The 16,484-nt window shown below is 39.6% G+C and overlaps 2 protein-coding genes across 2 annotated transcripts in view; both read right to left on the bottom strand.

The window, feature by feature from the left end:
* Positions 1-32: 32 nt before the first annotated feature.
* Positions 33-15,843, bottom strand: LOC117297759 (tyrosine-protein kinase receptor Tie-1-like). Its single transcript, XM_033780908.1, has 12 exons — positions 15,738-15,843; positions 14,385-14,633; positions 9,107-9,244; positions 8,385-8,540; positions 7,847-7,978; positions 6,575-6,625; positions 6,135-6,320; positions 4,998-5,129; positions 3,672-3,962; positions 2,262-2,573; positions 953-1,240; positions 33-55 (listed from the first exon to the last, which is right to left on the bottom strand). The coding sequence occupies exons 1-12, from the start codon at positions 15,841-15,843 to the stop codon at positions 33-35; spliced, it is 2,064 nt and encodes a 687-aa protein (XP_033636799.1).
* A 154-nt stretch (positions 15,844-15,997) lies between these two features.
* The window catches only part of LOC117297583 (receptor-type tyrosine-protein phosphatase T-like), a 48,894-nt gene continuing 48,407 nt past the window's right edge, over positions 15,998-16,484 (bottom strand). Inside the window, exon 39 of the mRNA XM_033780688.1 lies at positions 15,998-16,076. The gene's annotated coding sequence lies outside the window, so the exon portion shown is untranslated. The remainder of the gene's footprint in view (positions 16,077-16,484) is intronic.

Genomic DNA, 16,484 nt, shown 5'->3' with positions numbered 1-16,484 from the left:
ATACAGATAACTTCATGGAGTTGAAACCTAGTCTACGGTGGAAAGACGGCCTTCACTATACAAAACGAAAACTTACATTATAGCTTAAGTGATTGTTATTAACTATCACAAAGCTGTTTAAATGTCTTGATCTAGGAAGGTTGTTTCCGTAATAACCAAACATGAAAATGCTAGATTATTTAGCGTAAACACATGTAAGGATATTCTGTAGGCTAATGTTATGAAGGATGTTCGCTATAGTTAGACAAGCGTGGATTTTTAAGCAAACAAGTTTTAGTACATTATTTTCATCCTGCTCATGGGATATTAATGTTAATGCGGTTTTGTTTACATTTCGATAGAGGCGCTGTAATATCAAAGTCAATGGGAAATAAATGCTGCTTGGAGCTGGTGGTACTGTAACAAAAAATGGGAGAAGTAGTTGATGAGTTTTGTAAGGATTTTAGGCTGTTTTACAGATTAAAGCCATAGACTGATAATATAAATGAGACAAAGTCTTATTGGGATCCAAGACTAGTCACTGATTGACACTCTATGTCATATTTAAGAAAAGGAACAGAGTTTCACTCACACTGAGTTGACATCAATTATAATAATCTAAATTATATCACAGTTTGGAACCAAGTGATGTAAGTTTGATGGCGATTTGTTGCCAACTAACTACAGGTGTGCCCAAAACAGTTTACGTAGGCATTGCAGACTAAGTGTACTTGTCTTGAGTTCTGTGAAATATTCGATTGGCAAATCACTCGGGTAACTTTCAAACCAACGACATTTGCATTGATAGAGATGTCTTATAGTCAACCGAGCTTTATATGGAGCAAGCTTTTTACATATTCCAGGGATGTATATGGTTTAGTATGTTGGTTTCATTTAAAACTATCCCCAATTTGCATCTTGTCAGATAAATATTTAGTTTTAAAGTATCTTAAGAAAAGCAATGAATACTCACTCCCTTCATCGGTTCGTTCAGTTATCACAGCAACTGGTCCTAAACCAAATGAATTCCCTGCAGCCACTGATAGCGTGTAATGTGTGAATGGTTTAAGACCGGTCAAATCCAGTGATGCACTGAATACGTTGTTACTTCTTATCACCGCCCCATCAGTGCTGGTTACAGTGTAGCTGTAGTGAGTTATAACACCACGACGACTGCCACAGTCTGGTTGATCCCAGGAGGACGAGAGGGTTGTGTTGGTGACAACAGTTGATGTGATGTCTCTTGGAGGGCCACTTGGCGCTGAAAAAAAACATGAAATGAAAGAATGAAATGGTGGCGGAGAGATCTTGAACTGCCAACGTCAAGTGGTTTGGCTTGGACACGATCGTGTCAATAGTATTTTTGTTTTCCTTTTCAGATAAACATAATTTTGGGAAACCCCATTTTGAATTATTTTTGAGAAATGTTGTGCAATTCCTGTCCTGTTTCGCCAAAGGTAAAATTGCCAGCGAAGCTCAGTTTTTGTGCAAAATGCACAATTCCAATCATATGCTAGGTTAAAGGCACTGTATTGTGAACTTTTCTTGGTAATTCTGTACACGTTTGGTAATTGTCAAAGACCAGTGTTCTCTCTTGGTGTATCCCATCATAAGCATTAAATAACAAGCCTGTGAAAATTTTGGCTCAATCGGTCATCGAAGTTGCGAGAAAGTGATGAAAGAACACCATTGTTGGACGAATTTGTTTGCTTTCAAATAGGAATGAAAGACTTCTAGCTAGAAGCATTTTATTATTTAAGTGGGAAATAACCCCTTTCTCAAAAATTACGTTCTTCAGAGGGAGTCGTTTCCCACAATGTTTTATACTATCAACAGCTCTCCAATGCTCGTTACCAAGTCAGTTTTTAAGTTAATATTTGTTTTGAGTAATTACCAAACGTGTACATTCCCTTTAAGAGTACGGTATGTATTGTATGCGTTACGTGTTATTACCACCTGCTGTGTTTCAAAGCAATGTAAACAATGTAAACTAATCCGTCTATCGTGGGTATTCTGAACTTTTCTTTGAAAATATGTTTTTTAAGTCAAACAAAGCCTCGCATAATGTTTAAAGGGAAGGTACACTGTTGGTAATTGTCAATTTTGAACTTTTCTTCGGAATTGTGAACTTTTATTGGTAATTCTGAACTTTTCTTTCAAAATATTTTGAGTGATTTTGGTTAAGGTCAAACAAAGTCTCGCATATTATGTTACTAGAAGAATTTGAACTCTATTATGTGATACGATCTATATTCGCATTTCCATGTTGCTCATTTACTTACCTATGTCAGCAGTTATCGCCGTATCACCAACAACTGAGCTGTCACCACCTGTGTTAGTTGCTATTACATAGACTCTGTACGAAGAGTATGGTTCAAGTCCACTGATGGTTGCTGTAGTGGTATCTACTTGGCCAACATTCACTGTAACAGGACTACCCTTAGGGTCGCATTGATCAAAGTTCAGAAGTTCATAGGTCACATTGTAAGAGCTTGCAGTGCAGGGATTGACGGCAGACCCAGTAGAGGCTTGCCATGATACTTGGATTTCATTGGCTGATGGGCTTAGATTTAAGCCTTCTACTGGATTAGGAGCTGAATGCAAATGGAAAGATGAAATGAAATAAAATATCAGTGTACACAGTCAAAATATTCCAATGGCTTTAATATCATCAGCTGACATCTAGTATATCATTCATTATTTCAATTTATAAACAGTTTTAGTGTTGTCTAGCAAACACTGCAGTTAATAACACAAACACATGCCTACCACATGTTAAAAAATGGTCATGGTGGCATGATTTGATCATTATTTGATTTTGATTTTGATTTTCATCTATAATATTGGAATGAAAGGGTAGCGACGAGTTCTTAAATTCGGCTTGGGCCTTTATCGCACGGCCACGACCCTGCAAGGTTTTAAACTGCAGTTTAAGAACGAGTCACTACTCTTTTACTCCCATTCATAAATGCCTTTTTGGTTAACAGGCGTTCTAAAGTTTGAAACTCCTTGAGCTCTGTATGTTGCATTTTTATGACAGTTTTCAGATATGCATTCAGGCGCGTTGTATGCATCTAAACGTATTCGAAAACAACCGGCTATAAACAGCTCCAGCTGGTCATTATCAACCGTTTAAACACCCCACGTGACACGCTCTCCACACAGGAATAGCAAAACTGTATTTATGAATTTGTTTTTCTTGTAGCCCCTTTAATACCAAGAGTGGCTTTTAGCCTTGTTTTGGGCAAACTTGCATTAAACAAAATTAATTCAATTTCTTTTTTAAAGGAACACGTTGCCTTGGATCGGTCGAGTTGGTCGTTGAAAAGCGTTTGTAACCTTTTGTTATAGAAATGCATATTATGGTTAGAAAGATGTTTAAAAAGTAGACTACAATGATCCACACACATTTGCCTCGAAATTGCGTGGTTTTCATTTTACTTTGCGAACTAACACGGTCGGCCATTTATGGGAGTCCCAAAAATTTGACTCTCATAAATGGCCGACCGTGTTTGTCGACGAGGTAAAAGGAAAACCACGCAATTTCGAGTGATACTTGTGTGGATCGTTTTATTCTACTTTTAAAATATCTTTCTACCCATATCCATTCTATAATAAACGGTTACAACGCCTTTTCAAAGACCAACTCGACCGATCCAAGGCAACGTGTTCCTTTAAAACAGTACCCTTACCTTGTACTGTAGTCCTGGCTTCTACAGATGTGCTGTACGGTCCCCGCCCAGCGCTTGTTACACCTGCAACTTGAAACATGTAGTCTGTACATGGGAGCAGCCCACTGGCCACTGTCACAGTTTCGGGCGCTACCTGTCCCTCCCGACTACTGTTCACATCCTTCTGTTGTAGTTTGTAATGATATTCGATCGAGCCATGTCGAGATCCACAAGGTATTGGGTCCCAAGTAAAGGATAGACCATTGGTTTGACCAGTAGACAACATTACATTCTCAGGCTCTCCAGTAGGAACTGCAAGGCAAAACGATAAACATGGATGCTTCCATCAAATGCAAACATCACAGTATGAGATGTGTAAGATTTGTATTGTCTGTGAACCACGGGACTACATTCGTCTTTTGTTTAAAAAAGCACTGGACACTATTGGTAATTGTCAAAGACCAGTCTTCTCACTTGGTGTATCTCAACATATAATATGCATAAAATAACAAACCTGTAAAAATTTGAGCTCAATTGGTCGTTGAAGTTGCGAGATAATAATGAAAGAAAAAACACCCTTGTCACATGAAGTTGTGTGCTTTCAGATGCAGTGTTGTAGGTCTCGAGACCGGTCTCGGTCTCGAGACCGGTCTCGAGACCAGTTCTGCCGGTCTCGTGTCTCGGTCTCCCCCTCGAGCCTTCAGGTCTCGGTCTTGGTCTCGAACTGTTGGGTCTCGACTACAACACTGTTCAGATGCTTGATTTCGAGACCCCGAAATCAAATTTGTGGAAAATTACTTCTTTCTCAAAAACTACGTTACTTCAGAGGGAGCCGTATCTCACAATGTTTTATACCATCAACAGCTTTCCTTTACTCATTACCAAGTGAGGTTTTATGCTAATAATTATTTTGAGTAATTACCGATAGTGCCCACCACTACCTTCAAGACTACATGTACATGTAGTTAGCCACATTTCATGTCATGATTTAGGTTCAATATATTTCTTGCGACTCTGAAGACCTATAGGTCATCAGAGTCACAAACCACCACTCGGCCTTGGCTACGGGCATGAAAGGAAAATGAAGTTACTCTCATGCCAAATCATTTATCCCTTTCAGCCCCACATACATGTACCGCTGGTGCCCACATTGTTTGACCACAAGCATGAAGCACATAATATTACTCTCTCAAAGCAAAAAGCTTGTGTTCAAACGTAAATTTATTTAACCAATTATTACCTTGAAGATTTCAGTTTAGAGCACAAAAAAAGTAGTACAAGTTGTCTTACTGATTGAATTTTCTTTCATATAATCTAAAATGTTATAGTAACCAAAGCAAGACTCACCACTCTCCCCTGAAGTGACTGAGATAGAGGTTTCTGGTCCAGCACCAATCTCATTCCACGCCTTGATGTACACAGTGTAACTAGAAAATGGCTGTAGGCCGCTCGATATTATCAAACTTTTGGCGTATAAATCTGTAAAATAATTTTTTTTTTTCATTTGAAGGAAAGGTAAGAAAACAGAGTCTTAGAGCTCCACTCAAATAATAAAAAGAAAGAAAAAAAAGCTATGATTTGGGTTCTTTTAAACACGCTTAAAAAAATGTCCAACTTAAGGCCCGGTCACACAGGCCCCGATAACGATAACGAAAACGAGAACGATAAAAATGCACGCCCTCGATTGGTTGAATGAGCGTGGGCGTGTTCTGCGTGGAGCATTTCAACCAATCGAGGGCGTGCATTTTTATCGTTCTCGTTTTCGTTCTCGTTATCGGGGCCTGTGTGACCGGGCCTTTAAACATGTTTACTACCTTCTTGCATAAAGCCATTAAAAAAGTACCCATGTCAACTTCTTACAATCGTATACAATGGTATACAAGCACAGACAACCAATCTGGCACAACACAAACTTAACAATCAGTGACACAAATATCGTCACATCAACACCCTCTTCCGATCTTCAAGTTTTTCCAAATGAAGATGCCCAATTGCAAAATAGAATTTACATGTACATAACTTCTGACGAAACATATCCTTTCCTTTTCAGAAAGCTCTTGGGGCATCCATGAATATGCCTGTGGCTGAATCTACAGTAGACTAATTCTTGCATATTGGTGGCTACGGCTATGGCTATAACTGTTGCTGAGGGTGTTGCAAAGACATACTATACTTCAATGCATGATGATGCAGCAGTCTAGCCAAAACCACAGCAATAGCCGCTAAAGAGTACATGGCCAATTAGGGATAAACCTATTTTTCTCAGAAATGTATACATGCTAGAAGAACTACCGTCAACTTTGAAAACTGATCACCCGGAATGTCTGCTGACATCTAGTGTCTAAGCATGGCTGTAAAGGCATAGTGTTGGTCACAGATAGCCAAATAGTCGTTGATTTTTATTACAGTCTGACACAGTACAATATGGCTAAGGAGCAAATCATCAGCTGCAATCAAAGCTGCTGCGTCTTGTAAGACATGTACCTGATGTTACTTCAACTCGTAGCGAAGTAACTTCCGCACACTGGTCTCGATTGGTCAATTCGTATCCAATTTGGTAACGCTCCACTGCACAGAGATTGCTGACAAACTTCCAGGCCAGATGAATCTGAGCTTGAGTCGGGGAGGTCGATGGTGCTACATCACGAAACATAGTCACGACTGCTGGAGCTATCATACATATAAATGAAATTAGGAATATTTGTATATCTTTCAGGTAACAATCATTTCAGTTTCACTTGTACGACTTATTCTCTTTTTAAAAAAAATAACTACGGAAAACACAGTACTCTTTCAGATCCAGGAAGTTTTAAATTATTTTCTTTCATTTAGAAAACTAAGTAATGGACTGAAAACCCAACCCTGGGTCTCAATCAAAGGAGGTGGAAAGAAGGTAAAACATTGACCAACTAGAAACTGTTTACCTTGGCAAGATGTTGCGCAATTCAAACCACCATGGCCGGCTCCACAATCATCTGCAACAATTGCAAATAAATACATAAAATTAATCCACATCAATTACTCGCATGAAAAAAAAAATAAAAAAATTGATCAACTGATGAGTTTTAAGTATGCATAAAATGTTATCTAAGAACAAAGACCCACAGCGATATTAAAGTCACCTGGAAGTGGTATTTTGTCAAAATAAAGCTTTTGTCACTAATATATGCGTTTTGATGAGTGGAATGTGAACAAACAGTTTATAACTAAGGTTTTAAAAAATTAGTTCTTATCTTATTTACAAATTTAGAGTAGGCCCCGACCCGAGAGGGCGCTGTTCGTGACGTCAATCGAGACGCGATATTTGAAGAGAAAATGCTGCAAAGCGCTGAAAAAGATGCCGGACCGGACCACTAGGCACTATTGCTCTTGTGAGTCTGACCAGCCATGCAGACCCTACTTTTGCTGCATCCAGCAGCAATACACTTGGTCGGAATTGCCAGAAAAATGCAAGAAAAAAACTTTTTTTGAAATGTACTAACTCACGACTTGGACGTACATGTACTTTGCACGTGTGTTTACTATACGCATTGCAGGCAAAGTCTGCCTCGATTGACGTCACAAAAGGGGTAGGCGGAGTCAGCCCCCCAAACAACTTAATCTATTTTTTAAACATATAAATCCTTACAAACAATACAAACAAACTTATACTCTTATGTTTGAAAAAATAAAAATTATATTTCCAGGTGACTTTAACCTAACCATTTAACAATAAAGTTTAACGTCGACCAATATAAAAGAAGACCTACATGTATTGCAACTTTATTAGCTGAAAAATGCTTGTCTTCTATATAGGGACATTCATCATAAAGCCTGCAAGCACAAAACAATTGCTTAGCAAAAACAAATATTGCTTATTTGCAAAAAACGGTTAAAATACCAGGCAGTTTACCCTTACTGCAACTGGTAACTCTGTCATTTCTTGCTCTTACAAAGAAATTTGGCAAGCAAAATTTTCAGCTAAACAGAAGTTGGGTTCATACAGGTCTTATAGGCCTAGAGTTCCACACTCGCTTATTTAACAAACTTCATTTTTTTTTTTTTTCATAAGACAAACCTTGTAGGCCACCTTACCTATCAATTTTATTTATCAAATTTAAACTCAAAATTCAAATAATAATGAAATTTAAGTCCCATTGGTATTTCATTAATATGTCCGAGAATTAAAGAACGGCAGGGCAATAATCTTAATTTACCTTGGCAGTTGATGCCCTTGTAGCCTGAAGCACAGGTTCCTGGGCAACGGCCTGTTGTTTTATTACAAGTAGCTTGATCACTGCAGTGACACATTTGTGCACAGTTTGCTCCAAATGTCCCGTCACCACATTCTAGAATGAGAACAAAGTACAAGGATAATAAGTCTGCACTACAAAGGACAAAAAGGTAAAAAAAAAAAGAATTGGAAAGTTTCAGAGAGCGAAGAAATAGAATTGCAATGGTGCTGGGGTTAAGGATACAAAGTGGATAGGCCACATATTTATGGGGGGTATTCTAACTGGAGTTATGGTCCAGAAACCGTTGATCCAACTCACCATTATGACCTTGACCTTTGACATTATCACTCTCCAAGGGCAACCCCCCAATCCAACTTCTAAGTCTCAAACATCACTTCAGTTACTCAAGTCATGGTTCAGAAACAAAATTTCCTGATGGACAGATACAACGACAACCCCCTCAATGATAAAAACTTGCAATATTCAAAAATAATTGCACCTTACAAGCCACCTACCGTACCTGTATTACAATCAATTCCTTTGTAGCCAGCACTGCAGATGCATCCAAATGGATCTGGTAAGCAAAACAGCAGCCCTTCACATGACGTAGTACCAGGCAATAAACCAGAATCACAATAGAGACTGCCATCTTTACCAAAGCGGTTAGGTCCCAGCACTGTAAACGCCAATAAAAAGTAAAGGATAAATTGCACAAACTGATGGACAGTAGTTTCTTTATACGTGTATACAAAAAGTATAGTAAGAATTTCAGTGGCACTATACAGAAACACTGCAAATCTAAAAGAATTTTGTTATTTAATTGTTAAAATGCATTACACACATGTTATTGTTAATGGAAAATTAAGTCTTGAGATTGTAGTATAGTATATAGTTTATGGTTCTGAGAAAAACTAGCGGTTAACGGGTTTATTCTTCAACCCGTACGCCATCACTATCTATCAGCACAGCAGTTTTGACATGGTTAGACTGCAGCCCGACGAAACCGAAATAGTTCTAGGAGTAGTAGATAGAGTGCTAGCCATGTCTAGCAGAACATGGAAACAAAACCTTATTAATTATAAGACCAAGAATCATCTTCTACAGTCCTACACTAGTCAGTTTGAGTTAAGCCAGGCATCAATTATGTTCTGTAACTGTAAGAAACATCTCGGTACTCTCCCTGTACTCTATTAATATATATTAGAATTATACACTGATACCATGGAATTCCAGAAAACTCACCAATTTCACAAATATCACCGCTGAATCCAGGCGGGCAAATACACAGACCACCCACATCATCACAAACTCCGCCATTGAGGCAAACTGGACAAATTCCACTGCATGAGGTGGAGGTACCCCATCTATCTTGCTGGCATCCTGTGTGTTGTAGAACATAATAACACTTTTCATAACTCCAGGAAAACAAGACCTCGCCAAAAATAATGTGGACAGTTTCCACTGATCTCTATTATTTATTTGTTGTGTGTGTGACATGTGACATGTGACATGTGTGATTGACATGCTAGATTCTGTGTGTGATGAACTTCTTTTCATAGCGCCCTCTATTGTGATAATTTGTAGACAAACCAAACAATCCTCAGTTTCCCATTATTACATGTAATTATAATGGGATGGGACAGAATCTACGGAACAGAAGTTTCTCTGGGACATTGCATGTCTCCAAAACTTTTAAAGTTTTAAGTTGTTTTATATGTGTTTTTTCATGCACCACGTATCACACTATTTTTATCAAGTAGGCCTACCCATGATATCAATATTTTGGGGTATCTGACAAAAAGGCATAGAGCAGGTTTTGAACCTGCGATCTACGAGAGTAGGCCCTACGTGCATTTTGTCCTCCGGTGTATGAGTGTGTCCCCCATAGTCTGAAGGAAGTTGGGGCAGAATTTCCGACTGTGCGAAGTTCCATTTCAAAGTGCTGCTCAACCCTTATGCTATACTCTCACACTAGGGAGAATATGCTAGCGAATGTGCTTACGAACGGAAATATTTAACAATCGCTCAAACTCCACAATATTCGCCACAAATTCACTACGTTCACAAGTCATTCTCCACCTCCTTACGAAGATTTGTCACTTTATGCTGCTCTCACACGGCGAATATGCTAGCGAATATGCTATCGGGAGGACATAATTTGACAATCGCTCAAACTTCGCAGCAATCGCCGTGTCTTCGTAAGCGTTGGTAACGAATTCGGAACGTTCACAAATTATTCCCCACCTCCTTACGTCGTTTGCTCAATTTACAAACCGGTTTGTTAATCGAATGTTGCGAAGATGGTAATTCGGCGTGATTTTCGTAATCATTTGTAACGTTGGTAAAGCGTGCGTAAGCGTTTGCAACGTTCGTAAAGGCATTGGCAAGCGTTGGTAAGCATTCGTAATATACGCGTGAGATATTGGTAAGGAGAGGGCAGACCGAGGACGATCGAGGGGTGAGACCGAGATGAAAATATTCACTATCCAAACGCCATTTTGGACGAATTCTACGCGCAGTTCAAATATTCATGTACGCAAGAACATTCGCCATTCTGTGAGAGCAGCAATACGAAGCGCTTCCGTACATTCAGCGAACGTTGTGAAGACGGTAATTCGCCATCGATTTGCGTAAGCATTTGTTAAGCCAGGTAAGCCATTTGTACTGTTGGTAAAGCATACGTATTATGCGTAAGATATTGGTAAGGGGAGGTTTAAGGATGACCGAGAACATAATTTTTATGCACTATTAAACCGCAACTTTTGGGCGAATTCATCGCAAATTTCAAACATTCATAAAATTATTCGCAAGATATTCGCCCCAGTGTAAGAGTAGCATTACGCTACTCACGCTGTGGAGATACTAGCGAATGTGGTATGGAAATATTTGACAATCGTTTAAACTTCGTGCATCACCAAGCTAATCCGCCGCCCAGTACTTAAGCAGCTTGCAGCATCAGAGTCCAGCATTCTCCAGAAGACGATCAGAGCATACTGATCGAAACGTCGAGTTAACCAACGGTTCGTTTCAGAACCATCCCAACTCAGTTAGAGATAGTCATTATACATGGTGTTACCGCAAACCCTTCTATATCGTATTTCCACCAAGCAAAGTTTCAAATTCTACTCGCTCAAACTTCGCAATCGCCGTGTCTTCGTAAATTGTTCACAAATTCGGAACGTACACGTCATTATGCTACCCTCAAGGCCGAGTTATAGTCGGTCGCGTGATGGTCGGGCGTCGGAAATCTTGACGCGCGATCATAAAAAGACACGTTTTTTTGGGCCTCGGTTTAGGATTGCGCGCAAGATTTCCGTCGCGCGACCATCGCGCGACCGACAAAACCGGCTGTCACACTTGGGCGAATATTCTTGCGAATATGAATTGAAATTCGCGATGAATTCGCCAAAAAGTTGCGATTTGATAGTGAATATGTTCACGGTCGTACCAATATCTTACGCACATAATACGCACGCTTTACCAACAGTACCAATGGCTTACCAATGCTTACGAAAATTGATGGCGAATTACCGTCTTCACAACATTCGCTGAGATTTTAGGAAGCGCTTCGTATTGCCCGAGTGGCGAATGTTCTTGCGAAGATGAATATTTGAATTTCGCGTTGAATTCGTCCAAAATGGCGGTTGAATTATTTTCATCTCGGTCTCACCCCTCGATCGTCCTCGGCCGGCCACTCTTACCAATATCTTACGTACGAATGCTTACCAACGCTTGCCAACACGAATGTTGCCAACGCTTACGCACGCTTTACCAACGTTACCAATCTTACGAAAATCGACGGCGAATGACCGTCTTCGCAACATTCGCTGAAATTTAGAAACCGGTTTCTAAATTGACCGATCTTCGTAAGGAGGTGGGGAATAATTTGTGAACGTTTCGAATTTGTTACCAACGCTTACGACGAAGACACGGCGACTGTTGCGAAGTTTGAGCGAGTGTCAAATATTTCCTCCGATAGCATAATATTCGCTAGCATATTATTCGCCGTGTGAGAGCAGCATAAATTTACCGATATTCAAGGAGGTGGAGAATGACTTGTGAACGTACCGAATTTGTGGCGAATGTTGCGAAGTATGAGCGATTGTTAAATATTTCCGGTCGTAAGCACATTCGCTAGCATATTATTCTCCCCAGTGTGAGAGTAGCATTATCCGCCTCATTTACGAAGATCGGTAAATTCATGCTGCTCTCATCACACGGCGAGTTTAACAGCATGAATTTGGTAACAAACTCGGAACGTTCACAAGTTATTCCCCACCTCCATGGCGAAGATCGGTCCATATTTATAGAAATCACTTTCTAAATTTTAGCGAATGTTACAAAGATGGTTTCGCCGTCGATTTTCGTAAGCATAATGATCCATTTGTAAGCGTGTGTATTACGTTGGCAACGTTCGTAAAGGCATTGGCAAGTGTTGCCCACCCAACATTCGTCATATATATTCGTAAGGTATTGGCATTGAGACTGGGCCGATCGAGGGGCGAGACCGATATGAAAATTCACTATCCAATCGCCATTTTGGGACGAATTCACCCCGAAATTCAAATATTCATCTCGCAAAAACATTTGCCACGTCGTGTGAGAGCAGCAACGAAGCGCTTCCTAAATTTCCCCAGCGAATGTTGTTGTGAACACGGTAATGCCGTCGATTTTCGTAAGCAATACAAAAATTGTAAGCCATTGGTAATGTTGGTAAAGCGTGCGTAATATTCGTAAGATGTTGGAAAGGAGAGGTCGAGGGACGACCGAGACAATATTCACTATCCAATCGCAATTTTTGACGAATTCATCGCGAATTTCACTTTCTAAATATTAACCGATCTTCGAGGTGGAGAATGGCTTGTGAACGTTCCGAATTTGTTACCAACGCTGTCGCTTACGAAGACACGGCGAATGTTGCGAAGTTTGAGCGAGTCAAATAATTACTTCCATTCTTATAAGCACATTCGCTAGAATAAAATATTATTCGCCATAGTGTGAGAGCAGCATTACGAATCGGTTTCTGAATGTTGCGAAGACGGTCATTCTCCGTCGATTTTCGTAAGCATTGGGTAAGCCATTAATGGTAACGTTGGTAAAGCGTGCGTTAGCTATTCGTAATGCATTGGCAAGCCGCAAGCATTCGTAATTTAAAGATATGTGTAAGGAGAGTTCGAGGAAGACCGAGGACGACCGAAAAACTATTCACTATCCAATCGCAATTTTGGGGCGTATTCATCGCGAAATTCAAATTTCATATTCGCAAGAATACATTATTCGCCACAGTGTGAGAGCACCTTGGAACAAAAAAATACACAATCTACTTGTTGTGGTGATGCAGATCGGAGGGCCGGTTTTCACTGCAAGATTTGGCAAGCGAATCACCAGTTTCCAGGCGGGTTTGGGTAAGCTACTCACGGGGATGCAACGGTGACACTGATTAATTATTCCCTGAAGAAAGTCGAATCACAAGAGGGCACAATACAATGACATTTTCTACATAAATCGATGAGAGGGGGCAGAACCTGTTACCCGGTGTTCTATCAGACTGAGCGAAACCTATACCGACCCAATACCTAAGTATCAGGGGCCCAAGCAGAAATAGTACAACCGTTGTACTATAATTTATAAATCAATTTTTAAGTATATTTTAATCCTCATGTTCTTCTTCTGGTTTTGTTTATGTAAAATCTTTTTACTCTGACTTTTGGTATTTTTTTTAAGTAACGTTTTCCTTTTTCCTTTTTATAACACAGGACCATAATTTAATACAGCTCTTGTGCTGGTTTTTGTATCCTGCATGAAGATCTTTAAATAAAAAAATAAATAAAAAAATACACAATTATAGACATAAATCACCTGATGGGGGAAGTTAAACGGCATTGGGGATATTTAGCTGCATTTTACACATACGCCAGCAAATACCTGAACGTGAACGTCAGAGAAAATTGTGTTGTCAAAATCACACGTTTAGCATACGTGAAGTTACAATTTTTCACGTCAGGTACTTACGTGACGTCATATACGTGAACAAGTAATAAGCCGACAAAGGTGACGTTACCTAGAAACAACACAGTTTTCTGACGTCATGTTCACGTGTTTTCTCGCGTATGGTGCAGCTAAACCTCCCTATTAGTATACAGAGAAATAGCTTTTAACAGTTTATTTTTGTGTGCGGGGGGGGGGGTTGGTGTACTCATAATGTCAGTACAAACGTACGTGGTAAGAAGTACAACAGCGCTTTGGCTAGTAAGTATAATGATTTCTATAGAAACATTTTACGTCGAAATACCATGTTATTGAAATAGATGTCGCCTTTCCCCCAATTTAATCAGGTTGGGTATTAATGCAGGGATTATTCTTCCAACGTGGATATTCACTCCGGAGTTTCGGCAACAATCTCAAAACCGCGGCCATTATGTATAGGATTGAAACAATCGAACGGTTAAAAAAAAACGTAAACATTGCCTTTAATTTCCGGACATCAATTAATTTGTGTAATTAAGATTGATTGATTTACCTCTGACAAGTAACCTCATGAGCGCCTGCCTGCCTGCACTGCGAACACCAGGTTCATGAACCTCGTATGTTCCAGCATCTGTACTAGCTCCATTGATATCATAATAAAGCCTGTCATTGGACGAAGCGATGGGAATGCTGCTATCTTTTCTCCAACGAGTTAACTGCTGGCCCGTAGTAGCAGTAACTGTTAGACGTACCGCTTCCCCCGAGTTTACCGTCTGGCTTATAGCATTTGGCACAAAGTGAGCTGGTGAGAGACAGAGCCAATAATGCAATTGAACTGTTATCAAGAAAATCGATCGTTCTAAGAAACAGAACATTTTGTCAATATTTAAAGGCAGTGGACACTATTGGTAATTACCCCCCAAAATAGTATGAAAACTTACTTGGTAACGAGTTATGGGGAGCTGTTGATAGTATAAAACATTGCGAGAAACGGCTCGCTCTGAAATAACATAGTTTTCGAGAAAGAAGTAATTTTCCACGAATTTGATTTCGAGACCTCAGAATTAGATTTTGAGGTCTCGAAATCAAGAATCTGAAAGCACACAACTACGTGTGACAAGGGTGTTTTTTATTTTGTTCGTATCTCGCAACTTCGACGACCAATTGAGCTCAAATTTTCACAGGTTTGTTATAATACATTATTTTGAGATACACCAAGTGAGAAGACAGGTCTTTGATATCTACCAATAGTGTCCAGTGTTTTTAAGGAAAAAATCCGTATGCTGCACAATTGTCTTCATTCGGTATAAAATAGAATAGCATCTATTTATTACTATTCAGGACCGAGACTTGAATTCTCACTGGTCTCACATGAAATACGCATGAAATAAGTAGATTTTCGCCACCACAGCCTGGGCGACAGTCTATACTTGCCATGCGCTTTGTGGTCGTTAAAAATGTATGTCCCCCCCCCCCCCGGTTTTTTTTTTGTGGTTTAGGTGCATGCATATTATACAACAAGAAGTTCATGAACAAAATTGAAGCATTTTGTTTCACAGGGTTGCGAATAACAATAATCATTAATGTACCTGTAACTGAAGTACAGTAAAACAAATAATGATAACATAGTTTGAAGTTGAAAGAAACTATTGTCAACTTCCAATACATCGTGGAGCTATATCTACTGTTGACCCTCAAACCATGTTATATTAATTTGTATGATATTTTACTCAAAATAAACAATTCCTTTTGGTAAAAATTAGTAATCAAAATTGTGGCAGAATACGGAGAAGGTTTCATAACTGAGACATGAGACAAAACAATGCGCAATACAATCACACACGTCTTGCTCCACCACCAATTCTTATTTACATTATTTGAAGTCAATAAGTGCCAGATTCAATACCTGTTCTGCTCATAATAACGGTGCCAATATTATAAGCCGACTGTCCAGTCACTGTCGCTTGGCAACCATATACACCAATCCTTGAGATCCCGCCAGATGCCGGCATCTGTAGAACAGAAACTGAAACATCACCGTGCAGAGAAGTTGGGTCCAGATTGCTGTCGGTTGGTAGGCTTCGATCATTATAGCTGTTAGTTCCAGTTGTGTAAGTGTGTTGAGTACGCCTGATAGAAAGACTTCCGGCCAAATTGACAAAGAATCCAGCGATGAAGGTATCCTCCGCATCAAGTGGGACTCGTGGCTTAGTTACGCAGGTAAAATCGTCTACAGCAAACACACCTATGAAATAAACAAAATAATGACAACAAATTAAGATTAAAATACTTATTATCAAACCGTCCCGTCAAACGGTGTTTTTGCCCCCTTAAAAACTTTTTAAAAATTATTGAAATGGTTTAATATTCCTCCAATATCAGTTCCTATATCCAGCTCCTCTGAGTTTCTGCATTTCTATGTTTTCTTCCTTGTAGCCCTTTACCTAGAGTGGCTTTTAGCCTTGTTTTGGGCGAACTTGCATTAAAACAAAATTATAAAAAATAAATAACCTAACCAACTTTAACACGGGCCAACTCATTGTCATGGAAATTAGTCCGTAGATTTTGTGGTTTGACTTGCCAAGCAAAGAGTCTCCTCTAGTCCCGTGACCAAAATTAAGAAACACGAAAGGCTCCACCACTGGTTAGTTGC

Source organism: Asterias rubens, chromosome 12 (genome assembly GCF_902459465.1).
Source record: "Asterias rubens chromosome 12, eAstRub1.3, whole genome shotgun sequence".
NCBI lineage: Eukaryota > Metazoa > Echinodermata > Asteroidea > Forcipulatida > Asteriidae > Asterias > Asterias rubens.
Note: the sequence above shows the minus strand (reverse complement) of the source record. Positions and strands in the feature narration are given on the sequence as shown.

Coding starts and splice junctions, on each gene's coding strand:
- LOC117297759 (XM_033780908.1), bottom strand. CDS start 15,843: ATGCCGGCATCTGGCGGGATCTCAAGGATTGGTGTATATGGTTGCCAA. Junction 5,130..6,134: donor ACGAGTTGAAGTAACATCAG/GTACATGTCTTA, acceptor ATTATTTTACAG/ATTTATACGCCAAAAGTTTG. Junction 3,963..4,997: donor AGTCACTTCAGGGGAGAGTG/GTGAGTCTTGCT, acceptor TTTGCCTTGCAG/TTCCTACTGGAGAGCCTGAG.